At 39.5% G+C, this 12,885-nt stretch overlaps 4 protein-coding genes across 5 annotated transcripts; 2 read left to right on the top strand and 2 right to left on the bottom strand.

Moving 5' to 3' along the window:
- The first annotated feature begins 1,234 nt into the window (after positions 1 to 1,234).
- On the top strand, positions 1,235 to 2,716 carry LOC125185214 (glyoxylate/hydroxypyruvate reductase HPR3-like). The gene is made up of 2 exons (XM_048081713.1): positions 1,235 to 1,804; positions 1,973 to 2,716. The coding sequence occupies exons 1-2, from the start codon at positions 1,316 to 1,318 to the stop codon at positions 2,498 to 2,500; spliced, it is 1,017 nt and encodes a 338-aa protein (XP_047937670.1). The 5' UTR covers positions 1,235 to 1,315; the 3' UTR covers positions 2,501 to 2,716.
- Positions 2,717 to 5,785: 3,069 nt separating this feature from the next.
- Positions 5,786 to 6,469, bottom strand: LOC125221227. The gene has a single exon (XM_048123353.1). It carries the CDS (start codon positions 6,467 to 6,469, stop codon positions 5,786 to 5,788), a length of 684 nt encoding a protein of 227 aa, XP_047979310.1.
- A 745-nt stretch (positions 6,470 to 7,214) lies between these two features.
- LOC125185260 (ankyrin repeat domain-containing protein 2B-like) lies at positions 7,215 to 11,110 on the bottom strand. 2 transcript variants are annotated; one of them, XM_048081768.1, is made up of 9 exons: positions 10,981 to 11,110; positions 10,822 to 10,852; positions 10,142 to 10,296; positions 9,683 to 9,898; positions 9,443 to 9,591; positions 8,297 to 8,459; positions 7,964 to 8,056; positions 7,668 to 7,807; positions 7,215 to 7,572 (listed from the first exon to the last, which is right to left on the bottom strand). In XM_048081768.1, the coding sequence occupies exons 1-9, from the start codon at positions 10,987 to 10,989 to the stop codon at positions 7,473 to 7,475; spliced, it is 1,056 nt and encodes a 351-aa protein (XP_047937725.1). In that variant the 5' UTR covers positions 10,990 to 11,110; the 3' UTR covers positions 7,215 to 7,472. The 2 variants fall into 2 exon arrangements, with proteins under 2 accessions (XP_047937725.1, XP_047937724.1); XM_048081767.1 differs by having other exon boundaries at positions 10,142 to 10,323; positions 10,981 to 11,096.
- Positions 11,111 to 11,258: 148 nt separating this feature from the next.
- LOC125185262 (transmembrane emp24 domain-containing protein p24delta3-like) lies at positions 11,259 to 12,669 on the top strand. The gene is made up of 4 exons (XM_048081770.1): positions 11,259 to 11,678; positions 12,021 to 12,233; positions 12,307 to 12,383; positions 12,478 to 12,669. Exons 1-4 carry the CDS (start codon positions 11,478 to 11,480, stop codon positions 12,620 to 12,622), a joined length of 636 nt encoding a protein of 211 aa, XP_047937727.1. The 5' UTR covers positions 11,259 to 11,477; the 3' UTR covers positions 12,623 to 12,669.
- Positions 12,670 to 12,885: the final 216 nt, after the last annotated feature.

Here is a 12,885-nt window from a genome sequence, read left to right as displayed (position 1 = left end):
ACTATAGAATTTAGAAGTAATAACTATAAGATTTAAAAAAAAAAAAAAAAAAAAAAAAAAAAAAAAAAAACCGGAACTGAACCGGAACCGCGAAAAACCGGCGGTTATTAACCGGAACCGGAACCGCCGTGACCGCCGGTTAAACCGGAATCGGAACCGTCATAGCCAGGCCGGTTACGGTTCAAGCATGTCATGAACCGGAACCGCCGGTTCCGAACCGGAACCGGCGGTTTTACGAACCGTGGCCACGTCAGTTGGCCCAACCGAACTTCTTTAATTCAATACCCTAGCTACCCATCTGAATACTCACCGATTACTTAATCGCATTTTATTAGGAAACTATCGGATCCTATGCATCGTGGACATTTGATAGCGCTATAATTATACATATATATATTTTACATTTTAATACTTTAAATAAATACTTCGTATTAAGAGTATTCGAACTCCAAATACTATGGTTTTTTTATTCTTCTTCAAAGCGGGCACCAGGCACAGTTTTGTCATGGTCCCCAGTTTTTTGACCTTGCATGACAATAATAAATGTATTCGATATACATGTATATAGTTTTCCTCAATTCCTAGGTATTAGTACATCTGTACTTATACAATATATTTGGATAGACTACTAGATCATATATTCATGTCTTCTTTCTCTACAATGTTAATCTATTTATATCTACTTATTATAGGAGTAATTATTACTACTACATTGTGTTTTTCCTTTTGAAGTAGTACTACTACTCAACGTCTTGATCTAAAAGATATAAGAAAAAATAAAAACTCAATTCATACGAAAACATATTTAGAAATAAATAAATAAAATTGATTCTCTGTTAATGTTGATTTTATTATTTAAAACTTACAGCAAGTATACTAACCATACATCTTGGTAGTTACTAATGGTTAGGTGTCAATGGGTTCGTGATAGATAGTAGGCAATTAGGTATAAATAAATAGCCTCCAAAAACCCATATAGAAATGACCTCCCTTGTGCCTCAAACAAATATTACTCCTTAACCAGATCAAGACAGAATATTTCTCGATCCACTCTTTTTGGCGTATCAAATAATGAAATAATTAGGTTTGCCGCTTCAATTATTAAATAACAATCTCATAACAAAAAAAAGATTAAAAGAGATATGAACATACTTTTCCAAGTTTGAAGCACATGTGTAGTGGTAATATTAAATTTTCCCCGAAAATTGCATATATAAACAATAGAAAACGAGTAGTTGGGATGGCGAACAAGTACAAAAGCAAGGAAAACGCCACCATTCTTCCCTCAAACTGAAACCAAAGCATTCCACACAAAATGGGTCAAGAAATCAACCCCCAAACCAACGGCTTCCACCACCACCTAAACGGCGACCGCCCTGACCTCCTGGTCCTCCGCCCCGGCCTCCTCTTCAAGGTGTTCGAGCAGGAATTCCTCGCCAAATTCAACGTCCTCAAAGCCTTCGAGTCCCCTCTCCCCCTCGACAAGTACCTCCGCGACCACGCTCAGTCGGCTCGCGCCATCCTCTGCGAGGCCATCGTCACGCGGATCACGGCCGACCTCCTCCTCCAGCTCCCGGCGCTCCAGCTCGTCGTCGCCGACGGCACCGGCGTCAACCACATCGACCTCGCCGAGTGCCACCGCCGCGGCATCTCCGTCACCAACACCGGCGACGTCTTCTCCGAGGACACCGCCGACTACGGCGTCGGCCTGCTCATCGACGTCCTGCGCCGCATCAGCCGCGCCGACGCCTTTGTCCGCCGCGGCTCCTGGCCCCTCACCCCCGAGTTCCCGGTCGGTCGCAAGGTACTTCTTTTTAAAAATCACTTTCTATTACATTTCTTAGACAAGTCAAGCAGACTTAATTAATTGTGTAATTATGTAAAACAACTGGTGTCATGTGGCGAGAAAGTCATTGTGGATGTTGTCAAAATTGAGGAGTAATGACGATAATTGAAATTGGAATAAATTCAGGTAGGAGGCAAAAGAGTTGGAATAGTAGGTTTGGGCAACATCGGCACCAAATTAGCAAAAAGGGTGGAGGCGTTCGGGTGCAAAGTCTCATACAATTCAAGAACCAAGAAGCAATCGGCGCCCTACGATTTCTATCCGACGGTGGTGGACCTCGCATCGCAATCCGACATCTTAATAATTTGTTGCTCGCTCACCGATAAAACACGTCACATCATAAACGCGGAGGTGCTAAATGCGCTAGGAAAGAATGGCATCCTGATCAACATAGGGCGAGGCCCCATTGTTGATGAGGAGACACTGGTCAAGTACTTGGTCGACGCCAAGATCGCCGGCGCAGCCATGGATGTCTACGAGAATGAGCCACGTGTCCCGTCGGAGCTCTTCGGGCTGGACAACGTGGTGTTGTCGCCTCATCGCGGGGCCTTCACCGAGGAAGCCTTCTTCGACGCCTTCAAGATTGTGATGGGGAATTTAGACGCCTTCTTCGCCAATAAATCTTTGCTCACTCCCCTTACTACTAATGAATGATTCCTTTTCTAAAAAAATTAATTATCAACATTGTATTTAATTTTTGCCAGCTATCATCATGTAGATGCTATTGCTTAATTTGCTTTCATTTTCTGTGATTAGGTTTTGGGAAAAGTATACTGGATTTGGAAAGAAAAGTGACGAAATATCCTGTTTGAATTTATATTCATAATGAAAAGCCTTAAAACTGGTACTAATATTTACTCCTATATTTCATCTGCATATTGCTACTTTTATGGGATCGTTATTTTGGAGCTTTCATGTTTTATTTGAATCCTAATACTGCCTAAATTGGGACCGCAAAATGAAGCGTAAATATATATATTATGGACCACCACCGGCCGGTATTGCTACAAATTTGATCACTATCGAGAATGCGAAGGCCTGTATTTTAGTACTCCCTCCGTCATTAGATCAACTTTCCTTTTTGGGATGTCCCAACATATTAGACTCATTTCCTTTTTTAGCAAAAAGCATCTATCTTATTTTATTTTTCACCTACTTTTTTCTCTCTTCTCCCCTACTTTTTCCCTCTCTCATAATTTACTCTCTCCACTTTAACTATTTAAATATCAATTCCTTAAATCATGTGCCCAAAAGAAGTGAGTCTAATACTCTGGGACGGAGTGAGTAAGTATTATTAATAGTATACACGGCCAGTCGGTGAAAGAGAGAAAAAGTGGAAACAATCGATCACTATCATGCAGTTTGATAGAAATCGGCAAGAAAATTTAATTAGAAATTGGGGTTAGTTGGAAGCACGTGTTTGAGCGGTAGTAGGTGAGTGTGGCTGCTGTTGTGATTCAATATCCTTGTGTGTTTCATAGCAACCTTGTTGGAACGTAGTCAATTTTAGTGGATCTATTTATTAAAATTATGGAGTAGTAGTTCACGTTGTGCAAATACAAGTTTGTATCATAATAAAATTGGAATATTTATTAACCTTTAAGCAAATTAAAACACTTACGGTTTATGTTAATGGTAGTATTTTGGTGGTCTATACTGTATAAATTTATCAATTATCAAAATAATCTTCAAAAAAAAAGAAGAATCATCTAGCGCCACCTCACAACCAACTCTATATACACCCCCACAAAATAAGATCACACATTTCTGCGTATCAATATACGTGTGGGGGTGGCGAATGAGAATTTTATATTTCTCATTCATGATAAGGTATAAGCAATAGCTATTATTAACCTATATGGTAAATAACTAGTTCCACTTCTTAACCAAGTTTGGAATGTTCCTTTTTCCATATATGTTGGCTCAACTGCCAGTCCACCACCTAATCCATCCTTTCAATTAATTATAACTTATGACATTTCTTTATTTTATTATGGTTGGTGAAAATATAGCAAATGGTTTAATCCCGTTATGATTCAAAAAATAGGTTATTTATGATTTCGTAACATAAAAATATTCCTTTAATGTAACACATTTTTAGAATGTCTTTTCAAAGTGTAATTTTTTAAAATAGATAACTGTCTTCTTTGGTACGCGAATTCTGTCAAGGTATCACTTTTAATTCGTAACGTTTTAAAATAAAATATGAAGTTCATACACTTTAATTTAATATCATATGAGCTATTTTTCACTATTTTAAAAAAAATTGAGCAAAAATACATCAAAACCATAAACAATTAGTCTGTTTGCTCTATTTTTTTATTAAAATATTAATTTTCTCTTTTCCGTTCCTCTTTCCTTTTCTTGCTTCTCTTTTTCTCCATCATTACCATTATAATCTTAATCTACACTTGTATAATCCCACACAGAAATATCAATAACAGCCAAAAACGAAAGCATAATCCAATCACTAAAGAAAAAAAAAATGGTGTACCTTTGAGCAGAAGATGCTTAGATTAGATCTAAGTCGGAGGAGGTCTCCTTCAGGCTATATTTTTACCTTCTGTGGTAATGCTATCAGTTGATATTCAGCACTTCAAGCTGTTGTAGTTTTGTCCACCACTGAAGCAGAATATTTGCTGCTACTTAAGGAGTGAAAGAGCTATCTGGATTCGTAGCTTGGTAACTGAACTTGGTCTACAACAAGACATTCTTGTTGTGTTTTACAACAATCGAAATGTTGTGCACTTGACTAGGAACAAAAACATCATTTAAAGACCAAGCATATTGATATTAAATATCACTTTATTCGTGATATTGTTGATGCAGGAGGTATTACTATGGAGAGAATCCTGCAGATATGTTAACTAAATCACTTCCAGCTACTAAATTCGATCATTACTTGGACTTAGCGGGTATCATTCAAAGGAGATCAAGGTGGAGATTAGTTGGATTGCTCTTCCATTTTGGAATCAAGAATTGCAAGTCAATACACCTACTATCTACTTATACTTCTAGGATTATTATTTCAACATTGTGGCTACTCATAAATGAGTTCACACTGAAAAGTCTAACAAGTTATGCATTAATTTCCTATAAATAGAAAAGGTGGGTCAGTACGGAATACTGAACCGAGATTTTGTTTTATCAAAAATATTGACGGAATTCAACATTGAGGAATTTGATGGTAAAATTAGTTTTGCTATATGGAGATAGTGAGTCTAGATATTGGTTGTTTATGTCCGGCCAACTGATAAAGCCAGCCACTACTACCGAAGGAGCAGTGGGGGGAGATGGATGAAAAGACATTATCCATAGTCAATTTTCCCTGTCCCATGAGGTGCTAAGAGCATCCTTAACCCTGTCCAGGATTTGGGCCGCAAGTCCCCTCCACGTCATCATTCCCTCAAATTAGGGGTTCCAGGCCACAACTTCATTAACACCGCAGGCCACAACTCAGGCCATAACTATTCATTTCATAACATATTTTAATCGTAAAATAGAATACGTTGAACAATTAAAACCGGGAAAATTCATTGTTCAGAAAATAGGAAAAGAAAATTACAAATCCTAGAAAAAAAAAATTACCAATACTAGAAAAAGAAAATTACCAAACCTAGAAAAAAGACAATTACAAATCCTAGGAAAAAGAACTACTTTTTCTTCATTTGTGCACGAAGGTATTCGATCATCTCACGGTGCAATTCGAGCTCGTACTTCGACATTCTCGAGGTATCCCTCGATGTCAACTCCGTCAGCTGGCCCATCCGCAACGTGATGCTCATATCCGACATAGAGTCTGATATCTTGTCTAAGGAAGGATTGGGTGGCGGCGGCGGCATAGCGGAGTAGCTCGCAGTTGCCTTCCCCTTTGCTTTCCTCTTTGCCGCCTTTGTGCCCATCAGACGGCTTTCAGTACCAGGAGAAGAGAGGAAGAAGTCATCGTCTGTCACGTTGCGGACCTCCTTCGCTCAAAGTGTAGTGCCCGGCGGCGACTTTGGTTCTCTTCGCTGCCGCTTCAGCCCCACCAGTGTACTTCGGGCTCTTCTCGACAAGCTTCCAAACATCGAAGTACTTGAAGTGCTTCTTCCCGTCAACGAAGTAATCTGCCTTGGCCTTGTCCACAAGGTCCATCTCGTTGTGCCCGCTCGGCCACATCCGGACTATGTTAGTCCACTTGCCATTCCACTTGTTAATCTCCTTCTGTACCCGACCCCAATGCTTGCGTAGCTTCACGTAGGTACGCTCGAACGAGCCTTCGGGTCGACCAACGTTGTACTTATCTGCAATCCGCTGCCAGAACACTTTGCCGCTTTGCTGGTTGCCGACCATAGCGTCCTCGGAGACGTCGACATAGTTCTTGGCCAGCCACATTGTCTCCTGCGGACTATACTTCTTCGGCCCATCCTCATCGGCAACCTTGCCCTTGCCCTTGCCCCTCCGTTGAGCGGGCTCCATATCGCTGATAGCGTACTCATCAGTGCTAACTGGCGATTCCATGTCCATATTGGTAGGCAGCCCGGGACTAGGCGTTTCATCTGGATCGGGTGTCGGCGGCACTTGCCAGTTCTGGGAGTTCACGAAATCGTCCATCTGGCATTGGTCGCTGTTAAACCAATCCATAGAACTCAAAAAGTCTTGAAATGCTAGAGGATTGAGAGTGAGAGTTTGTGTGGAAGAGTATTAACAATGGAGCAAATATAGTGTATAAATAGAAAAACCAAAAAAAAAAAAAAAATTGAAAATGCGTGGGGACTTGCGGCCCGGCCCGAACGCAATTAACGCCGGGACGGGCCGCATGGGGTGCGGCATGGGCACGCATAACACCGGCCGGGACGGGACTCGGGAGCGGCCCCGGGACGCAACTGCGTCCTCGGGACCGTCTTGGGTCGGGACGCAAGGAGCTCCAATAGTGAGTTCGGGCCGGCACTCGCGAGTTGCGGCCCGGCCCGGCGGCATTATTGATGCTCTAAGCGAAATAAATCATCAATGACAAAAGTGAACACCTGACCAAAAGTCTTGCAAATAAACTCCAATTAAAGGTGCAACTCTTCTTCACACACTCCGTATGTCTAAAGGTACTCCATTTCAATACATGACCAAAAGTCTTGCAAATAAACTCCAATTAAAGGTGCAACTCTTCACACACTCCGTACGTCTGAAGGTACTCCATTCCAATCTATCTTGATGAATTCAATTCCAACATAATTGATTTGCAAAATTTGGATTTCCATTAGGCAATTATATAAATTCAGAAGCAAGTGAAAATGGCACATTTTAAGATAAATTGGTTGGTCAGTGAAAATCATATAAAAAAACGTTAAAACCTTAAAACCAAGATGCAACTTTAAATCAGACAAAAAAGGCCAACAGCAAAAAATTTCAACGTTAGTTTAAGCAGGAATCATAGCAGCATCTAATATCACCGCTTGAAATGGCGCAGTGAGTATCAACTCTGGAAAAGGAACAGTTTCATACAAATAAATAAAAGAAGCTAGAAATATTGATGAAGATATGTCACCAAATACAAACTGAGTAGCACGCCAAATCTGGAAGGTCGCACTCCAGCTCCTAGACTCAAACATAATGCACGAGAGCATGCAGAACAGCGTCCATGCATCTCGGCTTATAGAAATGCATCTTTCTCGAGCAAGGCTAGCACCTCATTCTGGTTATTTAATTTAGCAACTTCAATTGGGGTCTTACCATCCAGGTTTTGGAGCGTGCTGTGTGCATGGAAACAACAGATATCAAACGCTTAAAGCTCCAAACAAAAGCAAGAACAAGAAAGAGGCTAACAAGAGGGCAAAGGGATTATTACACTGCAGCGCCATTCTTCAATAGAAGCTCCACACACTCCTTTCTGCCATAACCGGCAGCATAATGAAGAGGAGTGTTCTTGTTCTTATCCAAGGCATCCACCTTTGCATTTGCCTCCAGAAGAAGTTGGGCGCATTTGATCTGAAATCGAACCAAGACATGTAATCAACTTTTAGATAAGGAGCTCAAATAAACAGGAAACATCTACCTATCTATGAAATGTTATGTAAAAGCTATACTATCATCTATATAGAAGAACAAGAAGGTTATGAAGCTCAATCTTTTAGTCTGCAATACCTCTCCATATCCACATGCAAAATGCAATGCCGTCCTTCCCTCCGAATCTTCTTCATCCTTATCAGCACCATCAGCCAGAGCATTCTTCAGGCCCTGATTGTATCATAAAAGCTGGTTATACACAAGTAGCAAAAACATGAAGTGGTATGTACAAGATATGCAGAGCAGCCTTGTTTTTAATAACTATAGACTTGTCAACTAATATCTGAACAGAAAAAATTATACTAGTAGTAGAATTTGGCAGAGAGTAGTTAAGGAAAAATTATATGAACCCTACAATATGTTTGTTAAACAGTAACCACAAGTTTTCGATGCATCATAGGATACACTTACCTCCACATCGCCAACACTGGCAGTTTGGTGAACTATAGATTCCTCATCATTTCCTTCCTCCTCTTCTTCAGCAGAAGCATCAACACCAGATGCACCACCTTCACCAACAGCAAATCCCATGGCTTCACCCAACTTTTGGAGAACATCTTTGTCATTCCAGTACCTGGCCATAAACTATTTTCTCAGTAAGGAAATACCATAAAAATGAGTGATTCGTTCCTGAAAGTATTGAACTATGGTTTATAAATACATACAGAATAACAAGAACTACTAGTCCAGGATAAGGTATAAATTATTCAACATGACTCAGAATCAAGCCACCAAGGATCCTATTGAAAACTTTTTCATTGTAGCACTGATAATATCCTGATTTATAGATCTTTTCCCCTGCTTCATGGACTTCTAAGGTTATTTACAGGTGTAGGGTTTCTCTATTTTGAGTACTTGAGACCCTGACATGGCTAGAAGGAACTGACTAAGATGTGAGTCATCATTGGCAACATCAAGAAACTTTTGCAAATTACATTAAATGATAGAGTTACGGATAGATTCTTCAAATTAAAAGCAAGATTTGTCAACCAAATCAAAGTTATAGCTTGAGACCATGACACAGCTAGAAGGAATTCACTAAGAAGTTTTCTGTCATCTATGGCCCCAGCCAGTAACAAGCAAAATTCCTTCAATGACAGAACTACGGATGGTTTCTTCCAATTCAAAACATTTAACTGTAACAGCGAGTCAAAGTTATAACCTTTTCTGAGTTCAAGATTTCTCATACTATAAACTTGTAGAAGAATGCATCTAAATCGATTTAATTTGCATAATAAAAGAAAGTTTACATCCTTTTCTATGGTCACTATATAACACCATCCAAAGTCAGGTTGTCTGGATTGTCACTTAGACTCACACAGACACATTACTATCTTATACACTACGAGAGTCAGTAACTGTATTGAGTTAAAAACCAAAAATTTTATGGAGAAAACAAGACCTCATCCTTTTCTGTGGTCACTATATAACACCATCCAAAGTCAGGTTGTCTGGATTGTCACTTAGACTCACACAGACACATTACTATCTCATACACTATGAGAGTCGGTAATTGGATTAAGTTAAAAACCAAAAATTTTATGGAGAAAACAAGACCTCATCATAGCAGCAGGACCGCCATTCTCAATCTCAGCCAAAATAGGCTTCAACGATGGATCATCTTTGATTTTAGTCATTCTCTCTTCAAGCTGGGCTTTATTTGTTGGGTTAGTAAAACTCTCAAGCATGCCGGACATGGCTGGGTCCTGTAGAAAGGATTCCACACAACAGTTGGACTAACTGTACATGAAAATATGTTTTACTATTAAAAAGGTAAGATGGCACACCGATAAATACCTGCATCAATGCATTACCCAGTTTTTCAGCCATTGTCATGAATTGTGGATTTTGCATTACTTGTTGCATCGTCGAATAATATTGTTGTGGATCAAAGTTGGGAACACTCTCTTCAACTGCAGGAGCACCTTGAAAGGTTTTCTGAAGTTGTTCTGCCATCTGATTAAATGAAGGATCCTTTGCTATTTGTTCCGCTAATTCCTTAATGCTTGGGTCCTTTAGATACAAATAATAGAATTTAGAGACACAGAAGTCAGGGTATGAAAATGTGAATGTGTACTTAAGAAAGACAAAGAATAAGGCACGCCTATGATAAAAACGAGAGTTTTGTATAAAGTTTCTCCTTTCCCAAGATGGAACTAATACCTAACAACACTGACTTGACCTACATGCATTAACCCCCATTTAATTGGAAAAACAACAGCAACAACAATATAGGCAAAGTTTCTATTTACGTACATTTAGCAGTCCTGACATAGCTGAGAAGTCAAAGGGCCCTGGCATTCCGGCAACTGGAGATGGGATTGCAGGGGTTGTGCTTTTTTGTCTAGGTGATGCTTCTGAAGAAGCTGGCTCACCAGGAGCTTTGCTAGCTGCTGCATCAGACTTCTCTTCTGAGGGCAGAGAGTAAGATGCCAACACTGATTAAACTAATCAGCTAAGAAAAAAACATAAAATTGCATAGGAATTTCACATACCAAGAATTAAAGATAGTTGCTTTAAAACTATTTTAAATACAAAATTGAACTAGCACTATCACGAGATTTTGATTCATAATAGGATAGATTTGGAATTCAAATTTTATTTGATACGGCAAATTCTGAAAAAACTAGAAGGGCGAACTTCAAGCCTTTCATTCGAATCCCATGAACATCATATTGATGACTAAGTCTTTACTTTCTAACCCATGAATAACAGTCTCGAACACAGAAAACCAACAAGCGACTCAATCATATCATTGAACTATACCGAAGAATTTAATCAACTGGATTATGTTAAATCCACCAACATGAATGATATTAACTGATAACTGAAGAAATCAAAGGCTCTCGACTAATCTCTCAAATCAACAGAACCAATTCATCAACGATCTCGAAATCGCGAAAAGAAAACGAAATCTCTGAAAAAAATAGGCGTACCTTCTTTATCCAGCGTAGGGGTTTTTACAGCCTGCACGGAGCGCCAAAAATATATCAATCAGCCGCAAAGGCATCATCAACCGAATTGCAGAAATCCAGCAAATTAAAATCAAAAGAATGCGAAAGTGAATAAATTAAAGGATGATTCTGCAGCAGTACCTCAGACATGGATAGAGACGGATGCTTCCAGAGATGGAGATTTAGAGAGGGGGCAGAGAGAGTAAAGATAGAGAGCTGAGGTTTTGGTATTGGTATATTGGGGGAGAGTGTAGAGGTGGGTTTGCGATTTAGTGGGCCACCTTAATCCTCAATCGAATGGCGCAGATTCAATTTTCACCTATTTTGGATTCTTGAGTGAGTTTGGGCTTCCAATACCTCTTTCTTACCGAATATACTCGTATACTATTTCACAAATAATTAAAATTTACATATTCAGATATTGATTAATTATTTTTAAAGTTTGATAGTACCACAATCGCATTTGGAGTGCGACAAAACTTTATTTTGATTTTTGAATGCTTATATATATGAACATATTTAGTGATGTGGGGATTTTCAGTGTTAAATGTTGGTTGAGAGAAAGGGTGATTGCATTGCATAGTCAGAGAGAGTTGTGAATGTGTGATCCAAATCGCGGATCGAGATAGTAATTATTAATGGTGGGCGGTGGTGTTGTGTGGGCGGTGTTATTGTTCTCTCTGTGCACGCCGCGGAGGAGCGCGGCCATTTGGTTGAATCTGCCGCCCACCGCCACCAAATGCGTCTCCGACGAGATTCACAGCAACGTCGTCGTTTTGGCGGACTACGTCGTCATCTCCGACGATCATCTCCACCCCACTCCCACCATTTCCGCTGAGGTTAATTAATCACCTTTCTTTCTTACCCTTAATTTTGGAAATTCGTGATTATGAATCTTCACATGTTGAATCATAAGAGATTTACTTCATTTTTTTTATGTTGTTAGATGCTAAATGCGTGTTTATAGAAAACAATCACTATGTGATTGCAAAGTGATTAGTACATTGATAAAACAATTATTGATTAATTGCTTAGTCTGTAAAATCAATCCAATTTGATGATGGTGTATGTGGCAGCTTAGCTATCTCCATCTGTTAAAACATCAGGTTTCTAAGATAGAAAGCACAAACAAGCACATTCATAATAATATGAGAAATGGAATTTGTGTGATTTTGATGCAGGTGACTTCTCCGTATGGAAACACTCTGTATCGGCAGGAAAACATCACGCACGGTAAATTTGCATTCACGACTACTGAGGATGGAAGCTACTTGGCTTGTTTCTGGGTCGATGGACATTACTCGGGCTCGGGGGGATTAAGCATCAACATGGAGTGGAAAACTGGTATTGCAGCAAGGGACTGGGATTCGGTTGCAAGAAAAGAAAAAATCGAGGTGCATGGCTTCACTCACCTCTCTGCTTCCATCTATTCTTCAACCATCTTTACTTAGTTTGTATCTCTACTAGGGTATCGAGCTTGAGCTCAGAAAACTCGAAGAGGCAGTCGAGACGGTCCATGAAAATCTTCTCCACCTTAAGACCAGGTGGTTGTTTTTCTTTAAACAAATCTTAACCAAATTTAGTGTTGTTCTAGTTCATCCTTAAAGATGTTGATATTGTGTATGTTTGTCGTTGCAGAGAGGCAGAGATGAGGACGACGAACGAAACTACAAATCATCGAGTTGCTCTCTACAGCCTCGTGTCACTCACATTCTGCATTGTAGTTTCTGCACTCCAGATATTGTACTTAAAGAGTTACTTCCAAAAGAAAAAGTTGATTTAAATGGAATACTATAGTACTATTAGGATAATTGAGGTGTGTTTTAAGTATCTGCTTCTTTCAATGTTTGTCTCTTTTCCAAAAGAAAATCTTTTAATTGGGGTAACAGCTACACACAGTCCACTGTTTGACATGAAAAACATTGTGATTCTTTGTTTCTGACATGAAAAACACTTATTCTTACGCAAGAATCAATCAACCCTTACATTGTCAATCACCCTCTTATCAAATTGGAATAATATTTGATCAATTTTACATAATTTGTA

Source organism: Salvia hispanica, chromosome 4 (assembly GCF_023119035.1).
Source record: "Salvia hispanica cultivar TCC Black 2014 chromosome 4, UniMelb_Shisp_WGS_1.0, whole genome shotgun sequence".
Lineage (NCBI taxonomy): Eukaryota > Viridiplantae > Streptophyta > Magnoliopsida > Lamiales > Lamiaceae > Salvia > Salvia hispanica.
This window is presented reverse-complemented; position numbering and strand designations above follow the sequence as displayed.